The sequence below is a fragment of the Nycticebus coucang genome, chromosome 1, assembly GCF_027406575.1.
Source record: "Nycticebus coucang isolate mNycCou1 chromosome 1, mNycCou1.pri, whole genome shotgun sequence".
Taxonomy (NCBI): domain Eukaryota; kingdom Metazoa; phylum Chordata; class Mammalia; order Primates; family Lorisidae; genus Nycticebus; species Nycticebus coucang.
In genome coordinates this window covers 127,818,560-127,835,329 of record NC_069780.1, presented here as the reverse complement: position 1 = coordinate 127,835,329, position 16,770 = coordinate 127,818,560, and the positions used below count along the sequence as shown (strand labels likewise).

General features: G+C 36.6%; 1 protein-coding gene across 2 annotated transcripts in view; it reads left to right on the top strand.

Annotated features, from left to right (window-relative positions):
- MSH3 (mutS homolog 3) overlaps window positions 1-16,770 on the top strand; it is a 211,883-nt gene that overhangs the window by 187,710 nt on the left and 7,403 nt on the right. For both annotated transcript variants that reach the window (XM_053587488.1, XM_053587499.1), the window contains 2 exons: window positions 5,936-6,122; window positions 15,110-15,239. In XM_053587488.1, coding sequence (XP_053443463.1) covers window positions 5,936-6,122; window positions 15,110-15,239 — 317 coding nt within the window. The remainder of the gene's footprint in view (window positions 1-5,935; window positions 6,123-15,109; window positions 15,240-16,770) is intronic.

The following is a 16,770-nucleotide window of genomic DNA, read 5'->3' as shown; positions in this document are numbered from 1 at the left end:
CCGGGTTTGAACCCACCACCCTCGGCATATGGGGCTGGTGCCCTACTCACTGAGCCACAAGTGCTGCCCAAGAGTGTTATTTTTATTTTTTTTTTTTTTTGTTAATCAATTTCTCCCCTTTTTACAAATGAGGAAATTACAAACAGAAAATTTACCCAAATTGCCCAAGATGGCATAGTACTTAGTGGCTAAGGCAGAACCAGACAAATGGTCTCTACTCAAATAACTGCTTTTTCTACCATATTTAGCTATGTGACATAATTTCTAAATGTCATAACAGAAATTTTTTTCACTCCATTTTATAGACTGGAAGCTCCTTTCTCAATGTGACAGCTGCCCTTTTTCTTTTTTTGAGACATAATCTCCCTCTGTCACCCTGAGTAGAGTACCATGGCATCATATCTCACAGCAGCCTCAAACTCTGGGTTCCAGCGATCTGCTTGCTTCAGCCTCCAGAGTAGCTGAGGCTATAAGCATGCTCCACAATGCCCAGCTAGCCTGTATTTTTTAGTAGAGATGGGGTGTCACTCTTGCTCAGGCCGGTCTTGAGCTCCTGAGCTCAGGCTATCCATCCGCCTTGAACTCCCAGAGAGCTAAGATTACAGATGTGAGCCACTGTGCCCTGCGGTTTTTTTTTTTTTATGTCAAGAAATAGATAATATAGAAAGGTTCAAGGCCTAAGGCCTAAAGTAAGAATTTGCAAGTATCAAGTGACAAAACTCAGTCTTTCTAAATACATGTCTGCTGTATAAAATGTGATTTGCTGCCTTAAATTTAACTAAATTAGCTACATATATGGTGTACATATAATCTTTGTTTATTGCCTCTGTGTATTTTATTTGAACAGATTTCTAAAGGTTTCCCAATGATAGTAATGGAAAGAATACATAATTAGCATATAATCTTGTTGCAGCCATGTTAGAGCAATGTTTCTTATATGTTTTAATCCATTAGAGGTAGGAAAGAAGATTTTATTATGTTGGTTATATTTAATATCATTTATCAATTTCATCTTTTGCTAGGTCCTTGGGGAAGGAGAAGGGGTCAGCAAATGACCAGTAATCTTCCCACCCAGAGATAGCATCTCTAAACATGTTCATAACCTTCTCTATTTTTTTCTGCACATGTAGTTTTTTTTTTTTTTTTTTTTGAGACAGAGCCTTAAGCTGTCACCCTGGGTAGAGTACCGTGGCATTACAGCTCACCAACTCCTGGGCTCAAGCGATTCTCCTGCCTCTGCCTCCCAAGTAGCTGGAATTACAGGCACCCACCACAACGCCCAGCTATTTTTTGGTTGCAGTCATTGTTTGGCGGGCCCAGGCTGGATTCGAACCCGCCACCTCAGGTGTATGTGGCTGGCACCTTAGCCTCTTGAGTCACAGGCGCCGAGCCTGCACATGTAGTTTTAATAAAAGTGATATACTATAATACTTTTTAAAAATCATAATTACAGAAGCAGTTGGTTATCATGGTAGGAAGAAACGAAAGTGATACCAAGGGCTTGAAATTGAAAACTAAAAGACTTCCCTTGTCCTCTAACCACTCCCCTCTCCCCCCACACACACACACACCACCAACTCCAGCCCTATCCAATAGAGCCAGCCACTCAGTAGTTCCTGAGCTTGTTCTGGTAGTTAACATTTTGTGGTAGAACATGTGTACAATTTTTTAACTCTTAATTTTAGATTTATGAGCTTTAGACAATATCTATTGACTATTTGCTGTAAAATGTGAAGAAATAATTTCTCAATCTGTGAGCCTCTTCATACCTTCCAAGTTTTAAAACTGCTTTTACCTTGCAAGTCTCTGATGTTTGTAATGCTCTTGTGTTTTTTCATAAGCTAGTTTAAAAATGGAAGAATCCAATAGTCAGCATTTATATTATTGTCATTATATATGTTACCTGTACATTCTCTTTAGAACTACATATATGAGTATCATTGTAAGACATTACATTTTGTTGATCAAAGGGGATTCTTCTAAGCATCCCAGCCTAATAACTTTTAATTTCTTTTTAACCCATTTTCACTTCCTCTATTTCAACTGCTGCTATTCCTTATATATAAATTGTTATTCTCTTTCTTGAATACCATTTTCTTTAGGGTCTGTCTCCTAGTACTTTTCTTGGATAGAGTTTATAGTGGCAAAAATTTTGAGTTCTAGAAAACCTAAAATAGCTTTATTTTACTTTCACGTGTTTCGAAAGTTTAAATGAGTGTAAATATCCAGATTTTAAATGTAAAGACCTGGCCCCCACAATCTTCTAGTACTGCATTTATTGTAGATGAAAAGTGATGGAAGTCCAGTTATCATCCCTTTCTTTTTTTTTTTTTTTTGGCCGGGGCTGGGTTTGAACCCACCACCTCTGGCATATGGGACCCGCACCTTACTCCTTGAGCCACAGGTACCGCCCTATCATCCCTTTCTTAATGATGCGTCTTTTCTTCCTCTGAAGTGTTTAGATTTCTTTTTACTCCTTGTCATTGTAAAATCTTCACCATGATATTTAGATGCAGGTTTTACAAATCTTCTTCAGCACTTTGTGAACCGTCCCGTTTGGAGCTGCATGCCTTATTTCAGCAGAGGGGTGTTCCCTTCAGTTATTTCATGATCCTCATTGTTTCTCTCTTCTGCATTTTCTGGTGAACGGGTTTTGAACTGCCGGGACTCAACCTCTATGTTTTAAAACTCTTTGTGTGTACTTTCCATTCTCAATCTTTCTGTTTACTGTTCTCAGAGATTTCTTTGAATTTATCTTCCAGGTTAAAAACTTAATCCTCTAAAGCATCTAATTTTAATTTCACCTATACAGTGAATGCTTTCCAATTTTTAATTTCCAAGGTTTTTTGTTTTCCAGTTGGCCCCTTTTTAATAAACTGTTCTTGTTTTAAGCATGTAATGTTCTTAATCTCTCGGAGAACACCAATGGAGGTTATGTTTTCATTTTTTTCAATGAATTATATTTTTATCCATTTACTGTATGGTAAATGTTGGTTTTAATCAATCTTTCTCTTTCATTTTGTCATTTTTTTTTCTTATGTGTTCTCAATTTTTTTTGCTGTCCATGTATCTGACTGGAACGCTTCTTGAGTATAGTCACAGGCGTGACCTTCCCCAGTAGTTGCCTAGTCTCTTTCCCTAGCAGACTCCTCCACTGAATTTAAGTACTTTCTGGTGACCTAGATTTTTTTTTTTTTTTACCTAGATTTTTTCACACATAATTATGTTGCCACCATTTTCTAATGCCCCACATTCTAACATGTCAGTTTTACTGGTTGCGTGGTTTTTCATCATAGTATTATTTATTCTTTCTCTTACTGTTGAGTGTTTGATTTTTTTCAGCTTGTCATTAAATAACATTATGAAGGACATTTATATGTATAGTTTTCATATGTAATATCTCTAATAATTTTCATAACGTTAATCCCTAGAATAAAATTTATAGGTCATTAAAGACTTCTGATAGACATTGCTAAATTGTCTTGTGGAAGATTGTTAATTCTTGGTCTCACATAAAAAAATGCCCTTTACCCTTCTACTCTTGACCGTGGTAGTAATAGCAGTTCATTCCCATTTGAGCTCACATATTTGAACATTTTCATGAGTTTGTTTTTTTGGATTGACTTTTTGTAGCTCTTTATTTTGGGAATATTAACCTTTTTGTTATATGCATTGCAAGTTTTCTCTCAGTTTGTGGTTTTCCTTTAACTTTTTTATTATGTGTCTTTTGCTGAACACGTGTTTTGATGCCATGTATGTACAGCACCCACCCACCTGTTCAGAGATTAAATTAAATTCATATAAATTTATTTTGGAATATGTCTTGAGACACATCTTTGTTTTTTTCTGAAATAACTAATTAGTCTCTTTTTTACTGATTTTTCCCCCCACTAATTTGAAATCTGACCTTTGTCATATACTAAGTGTTTTATATGTATATGTGTTGTTATCTGCCTGAAAGTAACTTCCTCAGGGACATCTTACAATTCCTAAAATTCTTGAGACTTTATTCTGTTTCTTCACTGTCTCTAAAAAATACTTAAGTATAATACTTAAATTACTATATTAAAATCTTATCAAATGCTTGCTTATTATTCTAATTCTTGAAAATTAAAGATCCCCAAAATATTTCCTTCATCAGATTATTGTATTATCAACCAGGAATTTTTTTTTTCTAGTTTATAACCTGCCAGGAATAAAGGGAAACAATGGTAAATGGAGATCCAACATTGTAATTCTGAAGAATCTAGGAGGGTTTCACAAATAGAAAATGTTTCATCTTGTTTTATTGGGGGAAGGGGAATGTTAGTAAACATTGAAAATTGAGTAAATAACAGTATTTGAACTCTGAAAAAAAGTAGCCAGAATGTCCCTAAGTTAGCAGCAGAAGTTATATTTTGTATTTGTTGATTTTTTTAATGGATAAAATTTACATCACTTTAAGTAAAACTTACTATATCATAGATGTGGTTAATTTCAGTTTCTCAATGCCACTGGTTCCTGGAACAGTTCTAAGGCTCCCCTCATCTGTGGACTTCACACTTCATCTCCTCTGCCTTTATATGGCTTCAGCCACACGAGTTAAGGCTCGTTTGTTTTCACTGTAAATTTCTCCAGAAATGTAATGTACATTGTGGTGCTAATGTACAAATGTGAAGTGTGCGCTCCACTTTGTAAGCTATTGCAGCAAAACTAAATTGATGAAAGGATTTTGTTGAGAAAATGCCAGTATCCACAAAACTAGTGGGCCAAAAACCTGAACTCTTGAGTTTTGCAATTATTAAAAACTGCATATTAAGTGAGTATCATGAACACTTTGTTCTTTTTTTAGGTTCCTTTTGCACTAAAAAGGGGTTGTCTCAAATGTGTTCTGTATGGCATTATTGCTGTGAGGTGCTCTAGAAGCAATTTTGGGGTTCATGGTTAAATCAGTTAAATAAAATCTATGCATTAGGCTGGGCATGGTGGTTCATCCTAGCACTCTGGGAGGCCGAGATGGGCGGATTGCAGGAGCTCAGGAGTTTGAGACCAGCCTGAGCAAGAGTGAGACCCTGTGTCTAAAAAAAAAAAAGTAGCCGGCATTGTGGCAGAGGCCTGTAGTCCTTCAGGAGGCTGAGGCAGAAGGATCACTTGAGCCCAAGAGTTTGAGGTTGCTGTAAGCTATGATGTCACCGCACTCTACCCAGGGCACAGGGAGATTCTGTCTCAAAAAACCAATCAATCAATCAAAGGTATGTACTAGAACCTTCTCTATGAAGTGTACAGTGTATATCCGATCCTGCAGATTCTGAGAAATCTTATAGGAAAGAAATCCTGAAGAAATCTTCAGACCCACTTCTTAACATCTCTAGGAACTGTGTTTCATAAAATCCACTTTGGGAACCTACAACCTCTGTTAGCTGCTGTCCAAGGTTGCAGACATCTACATGTATAATTCTAGTTCCAGTAAAAAGTTTTATATAAATAAGTTAGTCATAGTTTATACACTGTACTTTAATTCGTAATATCGGTATGAAATCTTAAGGAAATACTGAAAAAAAAAAAAACCTTTAATTATACAATATTCTAGCTCTATACTCACACTATTTTAAACACAGCAGCACAGAGAATTACTATTTTGTTCTGTAAATACCAAAACTTTGGTTTGGAATTAGTTGGTCAGAAAAGGCAGGGTCAAAAGTTTGCCCCCTTTTCTGGGAGTCTTCTGTCCAGTAACTCAGATTCTATCCTGCATGTCCTTACGAGGCACACTGTAAGGTCAGGCCCTCTTTACACTCAGCATATGTTTTCTTTTCTTTGATATAATTTTAGCTATTGCTGATTCAAAATACATTGATCCCTGGGGATCTTTTATATTTGTTGTTCATAAAATAAGGTTTGACTTCCTAATAAGAAAGCTCAGAGGAGCATCTTGGTGTTTTCATCTTGTTTGTAGGATGGGTGCTGCAGACAACATATATAAAGGACGGAGTACTTTTATGGAAGAACTGACAGACACAGCAGAAATAATCAGAAAAGCAACATCCCAGTCCTTGGTAATCTTGGATGAACTGGGAAGAGGGACAAGTACCCATGATGGAATTGCCATCGCCTATGCTACCCTCGAGTATTTTATTACAGATGTAAGTATCCTCTGTACCTTTTCAAAAAATAAATTTTAAATCGACAAATCATAATTGTATACATTTATGGGGCACAATGTGATGTTTAAATATATGTAAATTATGTAGAATGATTAAGTCAAACTAACATGTGCAACACCTCATTTTTTATGGTGAGACATTTGAAATTTATTCTCAGTTATTGTTAAACATGTTTTTAGTCATATGTACCTTCATGCAGTCCTTGCATGCCTTTTTGTGTACAGATGGTACATACTGTAAAATTACTTTCCTGATCTCAGTCTTTAAATACTCAAAATTATCTTAATTATAATTGACCCTAACCTTGCAATTGATTATTAGAATACTATACACTGAATTCAGATTAACCCTAAATGATGTTTGTAGTTTTTTTTTTGTTGTTGTTGTTGTTGTGTTTTTTTGTCTGAGTCAAAATAAATCTAGTTGTACGAGAAAGGCATTCCTGGCAATATTTCCACTTAGAACTGTATCTTATTATCCTTGGTGAATTCTGTATCAAGATAAAGGATCATCCACCTACAACCAGATTCCTTGAGTGAAGACAATGAAGTGGTGCCATTTCTACTCTGAAATATTTTCTTCTTTGACATCCTAAAAGATCTCAAGATAAGACCTTTGATCTCATCTCTGCACCACCACACTTTGCTAACTTTTTTACTTTATGTAGAGACAGGGCCCTGCTATGTTGCTTAGGCTGGTCTTGAACTCCTGGCCTCGGGCAATCCTCCTGCCTCAGGCTCCCTGAGTGCTGGGGATTTTGTTCTTTCTTTTCTTTGTCATCTTGAAAGTGAAGACCCAAGAGATGCTCAGGTTTTGTTTAGACATTTATTTAGATTACGTAGGTAATGATGGCATTTCCTACTTTAAAATGAATTTAAAAAAATTTTTTTTTATTTATTCACAAAAAGATGTAGCTCAGGAACTTTCTTCAGTCATTCTAGAAACTACATAAGAAAGTAGTTGACTAGTGTCCTGCAGCCTTGCTAGAATGCACTAGTTTTTGGTGTATGTACAGAGTTTTTTCTGATTTTCCACATAGGCAGTCATGTCATCTGTAAACAGAATTCCAATAGCTAGCATTTCCAGTACAGTATTGAAAAGAATTGGTGATCTTAGTAGGAAAGCTTTGAGTTTCTTACTACAAAGTATGGTGTTAGCCATAGATTTGTAGATATTCCTTACCAAGTTAAGGAAGTTCTCCTCTATTCCTAGTTTACTGAGAGTTTTTCTGGGTGTTAGATTTAGTCAAATGCTTTCTATGTGTCTGTTGATATGGTCATGTGATTTTTCTTTTTTAGCCTTTTGGCATAATGGATTACATTAATTGATTTTCTTTCTTTTTTTTTTTATTTTTGTTTAGGATTCTTTGAGGGTACAAAAATTAAGTTACACTGATTGCACTTGTTAGGTAAAGTCCCTCTTATAATCGTGTCTGGTACCAAGAGGTGTGCCCTACACCATGATCCCCCTCCCCCTCTCCCCATCTTTCATTCCCCTACTCCCACCTTGTGTTAGATCATCTACTGCCTTCATATTAGAATTAAGTACATTGGATTCTTGCTTCTCCATTCTCGTGATACTTTACTAAGAAGATATAAAATTAATATATAAACAATTACGTGTTTATAAGAACAATAAAACACCATTATAGTCCACTTTGGGGATAGGAGGAAGCGGGAAGGCAGAGAGGGGAGGACATATGGCAGAAGGTAGGAGGGCATGAGGCAAGATCTCACCTAATGTGCATATTGTGAGGGTGTACAACACGCCTCCTGGGTGAGGAGCTGTTCTACAAATGGGACTTTACCCTGGAAGTGAGAACAATGTAAACTAAATATTGTACCCACATAGTAATTTGAATAAAGTTTAAAAAAAAAAAAAAAGAATGTGTTCTGCCTCCATCCTGGTGAATACAAAAGTTGTAAAGTCCCCGTCTTTTTCATGGCTGAATAGTATTCCATAGTATACATGTACCGCAGCTTGTTAATCCATTCCTGGATTGGTGGGCATTTAGGCTGTTTCCACATTTTGGCAATTGTAAATTGAGCTGCAATAAACAGTCTAGTGCAAATGTCCTTATGATAAAATGATTTTTTTTTCTTCTGGATAGATGCCTAGTAGGATTAAATGGGAGGTCTAATTTGAGTTCTTTGAGGATTCTCCATACTTCCTTTCAAAAAGGCTATATGAGTTTACAGTCCCACCAGCAATGTAAAAGTGTTCCCTTCTCTCAACATCCATGCCAGCATCTGTAGCTTTGAGACTTTGTGATGTGGGCTGTTCTCAGTGGGGTTAGATGATATCTCGGGGTGGTTTTTATTTGCATTTCCCTGAGGATCAGGGACAATAAGCTTTTCTTCAAATCTTTGTTAGCCATTGTCTTCATCAGAGAAGATTGTGTTCGTACCTCTTGCCCAGTGGTAGATGGGATTGTTTACTCTTTTTTTGTTGATTAATTTGAGTTCTCTATAGATTCTAGTTTTCAACCCTTCATCAGATTCATACCCTATAAATATCTTTTCCTATTCTGAAGGTTGTCTTTTTGCTTTACTTACTTTGTCCTTAGCTGGGCAGAAGCTTTTCAGGTTAAGCCCCATTTGTTAATTTTTGTTGTTGCAGTGGCTGCTGAAGTCTTTGTCATAAAATCTTTCCCTAGTCCAACATTATCAAGAGTTTTCTCCACACTTTCTTCTAAGATTTTTATCATTTCGGGTATTAGATATAAGTCTTTTATCCATTGATGAAAGGTGTGGGTCAAGTTTTAGTCTTTTACTTGTGATTATCCAGCTCTCTCACACTATTTATTGAATAGGGATTCTTTTCCCCAGTGTATGCTTGTGTTTGGTTTATCACAGATCAGATGGCAAGTAGAGACTAGTTTCATTTCTTGGGTTTTCTATTCTGTTCCATATGTCTGTGTCTATTTTTGTGCCAGTACCATGCTGTTTTAATTACTATGGACTTGTAATATAGCCTGAAGTCTGGTTACGGTGATGCCTCCAACTTTGTTTTTATTACTAAGAATAGCCTTAGCTATACAGGGTTTTTTCTGGTTCCACATTGATTGATTTTCAGATGTTGAAGCCTTACATACCTGGGATAAACGCCACTTGGTCACAGTCTGTTATTCTTTTTATGTATTGTTAGATTTGATTTGCTACTTTTTATTGAGGACTTTTTCGTCTGTGTTCCTGAAAGATAGTCTGTTATTTTCTTATAATGTCTTTGTCTAATTTTGGTATTAGGGTAATTCAGGCCTTATAGAATGCGTTAGGAAGATGCCCTCTGTTTCTGTCCTCTGAAGAAGATTGTGAAGAAGTGGTGTAATTTCTTCCCTGAATGTTTGTGTGGTGGAATTCACCTGTGGAGCCACGTGTGCCTAGGGCAGCCGTTCTCAACCTGTGGGTCGCGACCCCTTTTAAATAATGAAAATACATTGCAGCATTAGGAAGGTTGAAAACCACGGGCCTAGTGCTTTCTGTTTTGAACAGTTGTCAGTTATTAACTCAATTTCTTTAATAAACATTTAGATTTTCTGTTTTTTCTAGTGCAAGTTTTGGCTGATTATCTTTTAAGGAATTGTTTTTCAGGGAATTTTCACCCTAAGTTATCAAATGTGTGGACAGAGCTGTTCATAATATTCCTTTATAACCCTTATATTGCCCCTGGGATCTGTAGTCTTAACTGTGCATTCATTTCTGATATTAGTCATTTGTGCACTCTCTTTTCTTAGCTTTGCTAGAAGCTTATCAGTTTTATTGATCTTTTCAAAGAAGCCGCTTTTGGTTCTATTGGATTTTTCTCCATTGCTTCCTATTTTAATTTCATTGATTTCTGCTCTAATTTCTTCTGCTTACTTTGGATTTAATTTGCTCTTCTCTTTTCTAGGATGGAAGCTTAGATTATTGATTTTAGACCTTCCTTTCTAATGTGGATGTTCAATGCTATAAATTTTCTTCTAAACATGGCTTTTGCTGTATCCCATAAATTTTGATAAGGTGTATTTTTGGTTTTTAGTACAGAATTATTTTGATTTCTCTTAATATTTTTTGAATTATGATTATTTAGAAATGCACGACTTAGTCTCCCTCTAGTTTAGAATTTTTCAGTTATCTTTCTGTCCTTGATTTCTAGTTTTATTCTGTTGTGGGCTAAGACCAGATAATGTGTGATTGCAGTTCTCTTAAATTTGTTAACGTGTTTTCTGGCCCAGAATGTGGTCTGTCTTGGTGAATGTTCCATGTTGGCCTGAGAGGAATGTTTATTCAGCTACAGATATCAATCATGTATAGTCGATTGATGGGTTGTTTTTTTTAAGTCCACCTGTGTCCGTGCTGATGAACTGCCTGCTGGATCTTCTCCATTTCAGGGGGAAGGATGTTGATGTCTCCAACAATTAATAGTGTGTTCATACATTTCTCCTTGCAATTCTGTCAGTTTTGCCTCACATAGTTTGACATTCTCTTGCTAGATGTATGCATGTTAAGGATTGTTATATCTTCTTTATCACTGCGTAATGCCCTTCTTTATCCCTGACAAATTTCCTTGCTCTGGAATGTATTCTGTCTGAAATAATTTAGATTACTCTAACTTGCTTTTGATTAATGTTAGCATGGTATATCTTCCTACATTTATTTTTAATATATAAGTTTGCATTTAAAGAGGGTTCCTTATAGACAGCATATAGTTAGGTCTTGTTTTTTTGGTCCCCTGCAATAATCTGCTTTAATTGGTGCATTTAGACCATTGATAGTCTAAAGTGATTATTAACATAGTTGTATTAATTTCTACCACATTTTTTAAATGTCTCCTATTTTTTCTTCTCGTTCTTTGTTCCTGTTTTGTTTTCTACTCTTTCTTTTGCCTTTTGTGGTTTCCATTGAGCATTTTATATGATTTCATTTTCCCGCCTCTCTTTTTGGGGAGTTGTTTTGTTGTCGTTTGCTTTTTGTTTTTGTTTTTGAGATGTGGTCTCACTCTGTTGCCCTGGCTAGCCTCAGATTCCTCAGCTCAAGTAATCTCTTGCCTCAGCTTCCCAGGTAGGTGGGATTACAGGCACACGCCACCATGCCCAGCTATTTTTCCTTTCTTGGCATATCAGTTACACTTCTCATTTTACTGTTTTTATTGGTTATCCAATTGTTTGGGATATACATTTAGAACTAATCTAAGTCCACTTTCAAACAACACTGTACTCCTTCATGGGTAATGCAAATATCTTTTACTAACAAAACGATCCTAATTCCTTCCTCCCATCCTTTGTACCACTGCTGCCATTCATTTCACTTACACACTGCATACATAAGCACATACACATACACATACCTAATAAAATACCTTGTTGCTATTTTATCTGTTAGGTCAATCAGAAATAACAAAAATAAAAGTTCTTATTTTGCCTTCAGTTACTCCTTCTTCAACGCTCTACCTTTCTTTACGTAGATCTCAGCTTCTAATGCAAATCCTTTTCCTTCGCTCTAAAGAACTTTCTTAAACGGTTCTTTTAAGGTACATCTGCTGACTACAAATCCCCTCAATTTTTGTCTGTCCGAAAAAGTCTATTTCTTCTTCACTTCTGATGGATAATTTTGCAAGGTACAGAAGTCTAGGTTGATGACTTTTTTCTTCCCAACACTTTAAATATTTCACTCTTTTCTTGCTTGTCTGATTTTTAAGAAGTCAGTTGTGCTTCTTATCTTTGATCTTATATAGATGTTTATTTTCCCTCTGGCTTATTTCAGTGTTTTTTTTCTTTATCTTTGGTTTTCTGTAGTTACGATATGATATGACTCACTGTGGTGTTTTGGGGCATTTTCCTAGATCTGTAGTTTGGTATCTTATGTTAATGTGGGGAGAGTCTCAGTTATTATTGTTTTAAGTTTCTTTTATTTCTGTCTTTATACTCTTTCTGGCATTCCTGTTACCTATGTTACATCTTTTGTAATTTTTGAACATTCTCCAAACTTCTTGGACATTCTTCACACCCCCCAATCTTTTTTCTCTTTGTGTTTCAGTTTTAGATCTTTCTATTGAGATGTCCTCAAGCTTAGAGATTCTTCTTCCAGCCCTATCCAGTCTACCAATTAGCCCATCAAAGACATCCTTCATCAGTCTGGGAGGCTGAGGCAGGAGGATTGCTTGAGGACAGGCGTTTGAGACCATCCTGAGCAAGAGTGAGATCCCATCTCTACCAAAAAATAGAAAAATTAAGTGGGCATCCTAGCATGAGCGTGTAATCCCAGCTACTCAAGAGGCTGAGGCAAGAGAATCACTTGAGGTTGCTTTGAGCTATGATGACACCACTGCACTCTAGCCTGGGGCAACATAGCAAGACTCTGTCTTCTCCACCCCCCAAAAGAGGATAGTCATTTCTGTTACAGTATTTTTGATCTCTGGCATTTCTTTTTGGTTCTTCCTTAGAATTTCCATCTCTCTGCTTACAGTGCCCATCTGTTCTTATCTGTTGTGTACTTTATCCTTAAAGCCTTTAGCATAGTAAGCACAGTTGTTTCTAATTCCCAGTCTGATAATTCTAACATTCTGGCATATCTAGGGCTGGTTCTGAGCTTGCTGTGTGTCTTCGTATTTGTGGGGTTTTGCCTTTGTATCCTTTGCCTTTGTGCGTACACCTTGTATCCTTTTTTCTTGATAGCTAGATACAATATATTAGGTGGGAAGACCTGCTATAAGAAGGCCTTTAGTATGGAGTTAAGCATCAGAGAAGGGGAAGTGTCTGTGATTGAGTGAGAGTCTTTAAGTTACCGTGTGCCTCTGGGCTGTGAGAGTCACAGGAACTTCTTGCACTCCCTGCCCTCAGGTGGGGCTGGAAGGCTGGAGTTGAGTCTTTCTCTCCCCCCAGGTAAGTGAGGCTCCTCTTAAACAGTTTCTCCTGAGGGCAGACCTTGTTAAGAACAGAATATTCTGGCATATTTCAAAATGGTTACTTCATTTTTACCCCCTGCCCAAAGCACAAGGGGAATTTTATACGAAATTTACTATGAAAACCAGGTGGAACTCCTGGAAGTAAAACTCACAAAACCGTGTCCCACATCTTCCATGGCTGAGTTCTCCTGGAATTTCGAGTCTCAGATTTGGCTTTTCTACACTGAGCCGGTAGCAGTTCATCCCAGTTCAGGCTTTCCTGCCCTGCCCCTGCCGGCTTCCCTCAGAGGTTTCAGCTCAGGAAATTTTGATTCTGTTTCTCTGCCTGTCTCTCTCGCTTTGGGGGCAGTGATTTGCTCTGTGACTGGACTTCTCTCACAGATCTAAACAAAGTTGTGGGCTTTTCAGTTTGGTCTGCCTTTTATTTGTCATGATGGAGTGGCAACTTTGTTGAACTGAAAGTCAGGGAGGAGTAAGGGAGGTCATGCGTTGCTGCTGCAAGCTGAGAACAGCCTTGAGGAGACCAGCACGTATCTCAGACCCTTGGGTCTGGCTAGAGATGTCTGTCAGCTCACACAAGGGGCAGCCTGGAGGTAGCCGGTCCTGAGATCCTTCAAGCAGATATCACGAGCAGCTTTTTAAGTCCTGGCTTAATTCGGTTTATTTGTGATTGTTATGAGAGAGAAGGCACAAATTCTGACTTTTAAAGAGATACGTGGCAGGAGAGTTAAAAGTGGTGTTCTTTGATTTAATTACCCTCTTCTAATTTTTCAACCAAAATTAGTGTTAACTTTCCTCAAGATAACATGTTTCTGAAATACTTGAAATATACCTTAAAATAATGTTTATTAAAGAATCCATGAACCGATCCTGACACAAAAGAAAAATAAATTTTAAAATGGTGGAGGTGAGTGAGGAGAAAGGAAAGCTCTGCTTTGCAGAATGTCAACTAATAACTATAGAGAGAATTTCTTTAAATCGGCATTTATTTTATTTTTTTTTTGGAAACTTTTTTTTTTTTTTTTTTTTTTTTATTGTTGGGGATTCATTGAGGGTACAATAAGCCAGTTACACTGATTGCAATTGTTAGGTAAAGTCCCTCTTGCAATCATGTCTTGCCCCCATAAAGTGAAATCGGCATTTATTAAGCACCATAATAATTGACTCAGGCAATGATGATAGACAGTAAAACCTTTGGATGTATGATTGTTGGAGAAAAGGATATTCACACAATCTGAAAAGTGTCATGCCACTATCATTTATTAATCAAAAAGGGAAATTTATCAGCATAGTGAAGAAATCTTGTGGGAATTCACTTAAACCAAATAATCAAACTTAGCCCCCCAGTAATGAGTCAGATGGACATCATTGTGCTTCCTGGTGTGATGTGCTGGAAAGGTCTCATCACCTACACACTTACAGAATAATGTTCAATCCGACTCGAGGAGGACACCATCAGCCAAGTCCAAATTTGTAATTGAATAGTATGCAGAACAATTTTCCTCGACAAATCAAAAATGTTAACTGTCATAAAAGACAAGAGAAGGGGGGGGAAAGAAATATTATTGGGAAAATTGGAATTTAGTGACTATATAATTTATATATAATATAAATAAAGTATTATTTACTTTAAAATAAAATAAATTATTTTATAATTTATATAAAATATAAATAAAATAAAAATTATACTTAAAATATATATAGTATATATGTTTTATATACTATATATCAAGTATATATTTTAAAGATATTATATATGTTTTAAATATAATTTTTAGTATATACTAATATATAGTATATAAAACATATATTTTTAAGTATAATTTTATTCTGGTTATATAGGAGAATGTTTTCGTTCTTAGAAGATAGAATCTGAACTCTTTGGGGATAAATTATCATGATGTCTGCAGCTAATACTCAAAATACTCACAGTTGGTTGCCTAGGTAAATGTGTATATAGACAGTCATCATACTTTGCTTACAATTTGTATAAAGGTTTGAAATTTTCAAAACAGAAGGTTTAAGAAAAGTTGTAATTAAAATTTAGAAATAAAATAACATTGTGCTATGTCTTATTGCTTTAGGTGAAATCCTTGACCCTGTTTGTCACCCATTATCCACCAGTTTGTGAACTAGAAAAAAGTTACCCACAACAGGTGGGGAATTACCACATGGGATTCTTGGTCAGTGAGGACGAAAGCAAACAGGATCCAGGTATGAAAAACTTCTCTAGTAGGTGCAAGTAGAACATTATTGGCTTCCACGTTTGACTGCTCAACATTTATAGGAATATGAACTTACTGCTTGTTAATAAAGAAAGCTGTGAATGTCAGTTATAAACAACATTTATCCAAATACATTTTTTGCTGAGCTTTGGGTGAAGTAGACTTTACATTGCTCCTTGCTATCTCTGAGTCCCTCCTTAGGCTTCCTCATTTCATTTGTAATGGCAGCCCTTTCCTAAAATACCAAGGGTAAGGGAGAAGGAGGGACACTTAGGTTTTCCCTTTAATGCCTTATGTTCATACATGATTCATCTCAGGAAAGATGCCTTGACAGTCAAGTGCAGAGTATTACTTTGCCATCTTAAAAAGTGCCCCATATTTTCCCAAAAAGGTGATTTAATAGTACTTACCAAATACTGTACTAGACATATGTTTAGTCTTAACATTACTAGGAAACTGAATGTCTCAGACTAAGTGTCTTGCCCGTTAGCCACTTAGTTGGGGCTGACCTGAGCCTACAGTCCAGTCCATCTCTTCTGTGTCCAGGTCCTCTTCTCTTCTACTCTGTTAGAGCGGCTACTGGGGCTCTACTGTATTTTCCCTAGGCTTTCCAATTATTACACAGAAATAAGACATTTTATGAAAAAGAACATCACTAGCCAATAGAAATAAATTCAAGTGCCATAATTAATATAGTAGATCTTAGCATATTTTTTTTTCTGTTCAGTGGTGTATGAGTAGTAATTTTTTTAAAGCTACCAGCCTATGGGCTTGTGGTGGTTTGCACAATCGGTGCGCTGCAATGGGAAATCCATTATCTAAGGCATTCCAGGGTCCAGATTTTATTATGGAAAAGTAATGAGGATGGACCTAAAAAAGAAACCAGGCAACTGGCCCAAATAAAACAAAGCCCTGGACCTAAGATAATTTAATGTTATAGCCAATTCCTGCCTCTCATTACCGTGACCTCTTGAAAAACACATCATAAATTCTCATGGAATCAGTTTTCCATCTATTAATCTACATCCAAAGTGGCAGGAGGGAAACTTAAGCTGAAACCCACAGGACAGGCAAAGTAGAGTTCCCTAACAGGGAAGGGGAGGTGGAGTGGTGGATGTGAACTGCCTGCTGACCCAGAGCACTGTACTTTTCCCCTAAGTCTTCTGGCATTTTATTTTATTGTTTTAAAATTTTATCAATGAACATACTTTTTAAAATGAAATAATCTAAAAGGTCCAGGCTGAGAGGTTTCTGTCCCTTCGCTCTCACCTCTCCCCACCCCCACCTTCAACTCTGCTTCATTTCTGTCATCTTTCTAAGTAATGTGCATATTTTCCTACCTCCTGCTTCATCACTTGACACATTACGGATGGATTTCTCATTGTGTTAGTTGGAAGTTTCAGCCTTCCCTTCCTCTGCCTTCCAATATAGTCATTTCACATTTTTTGTATTCAATTTATTGTTTTCACTATTGTTGCCATGAACATATTGCTTTCTGAGGAGTCAAGTATGCAGACAAG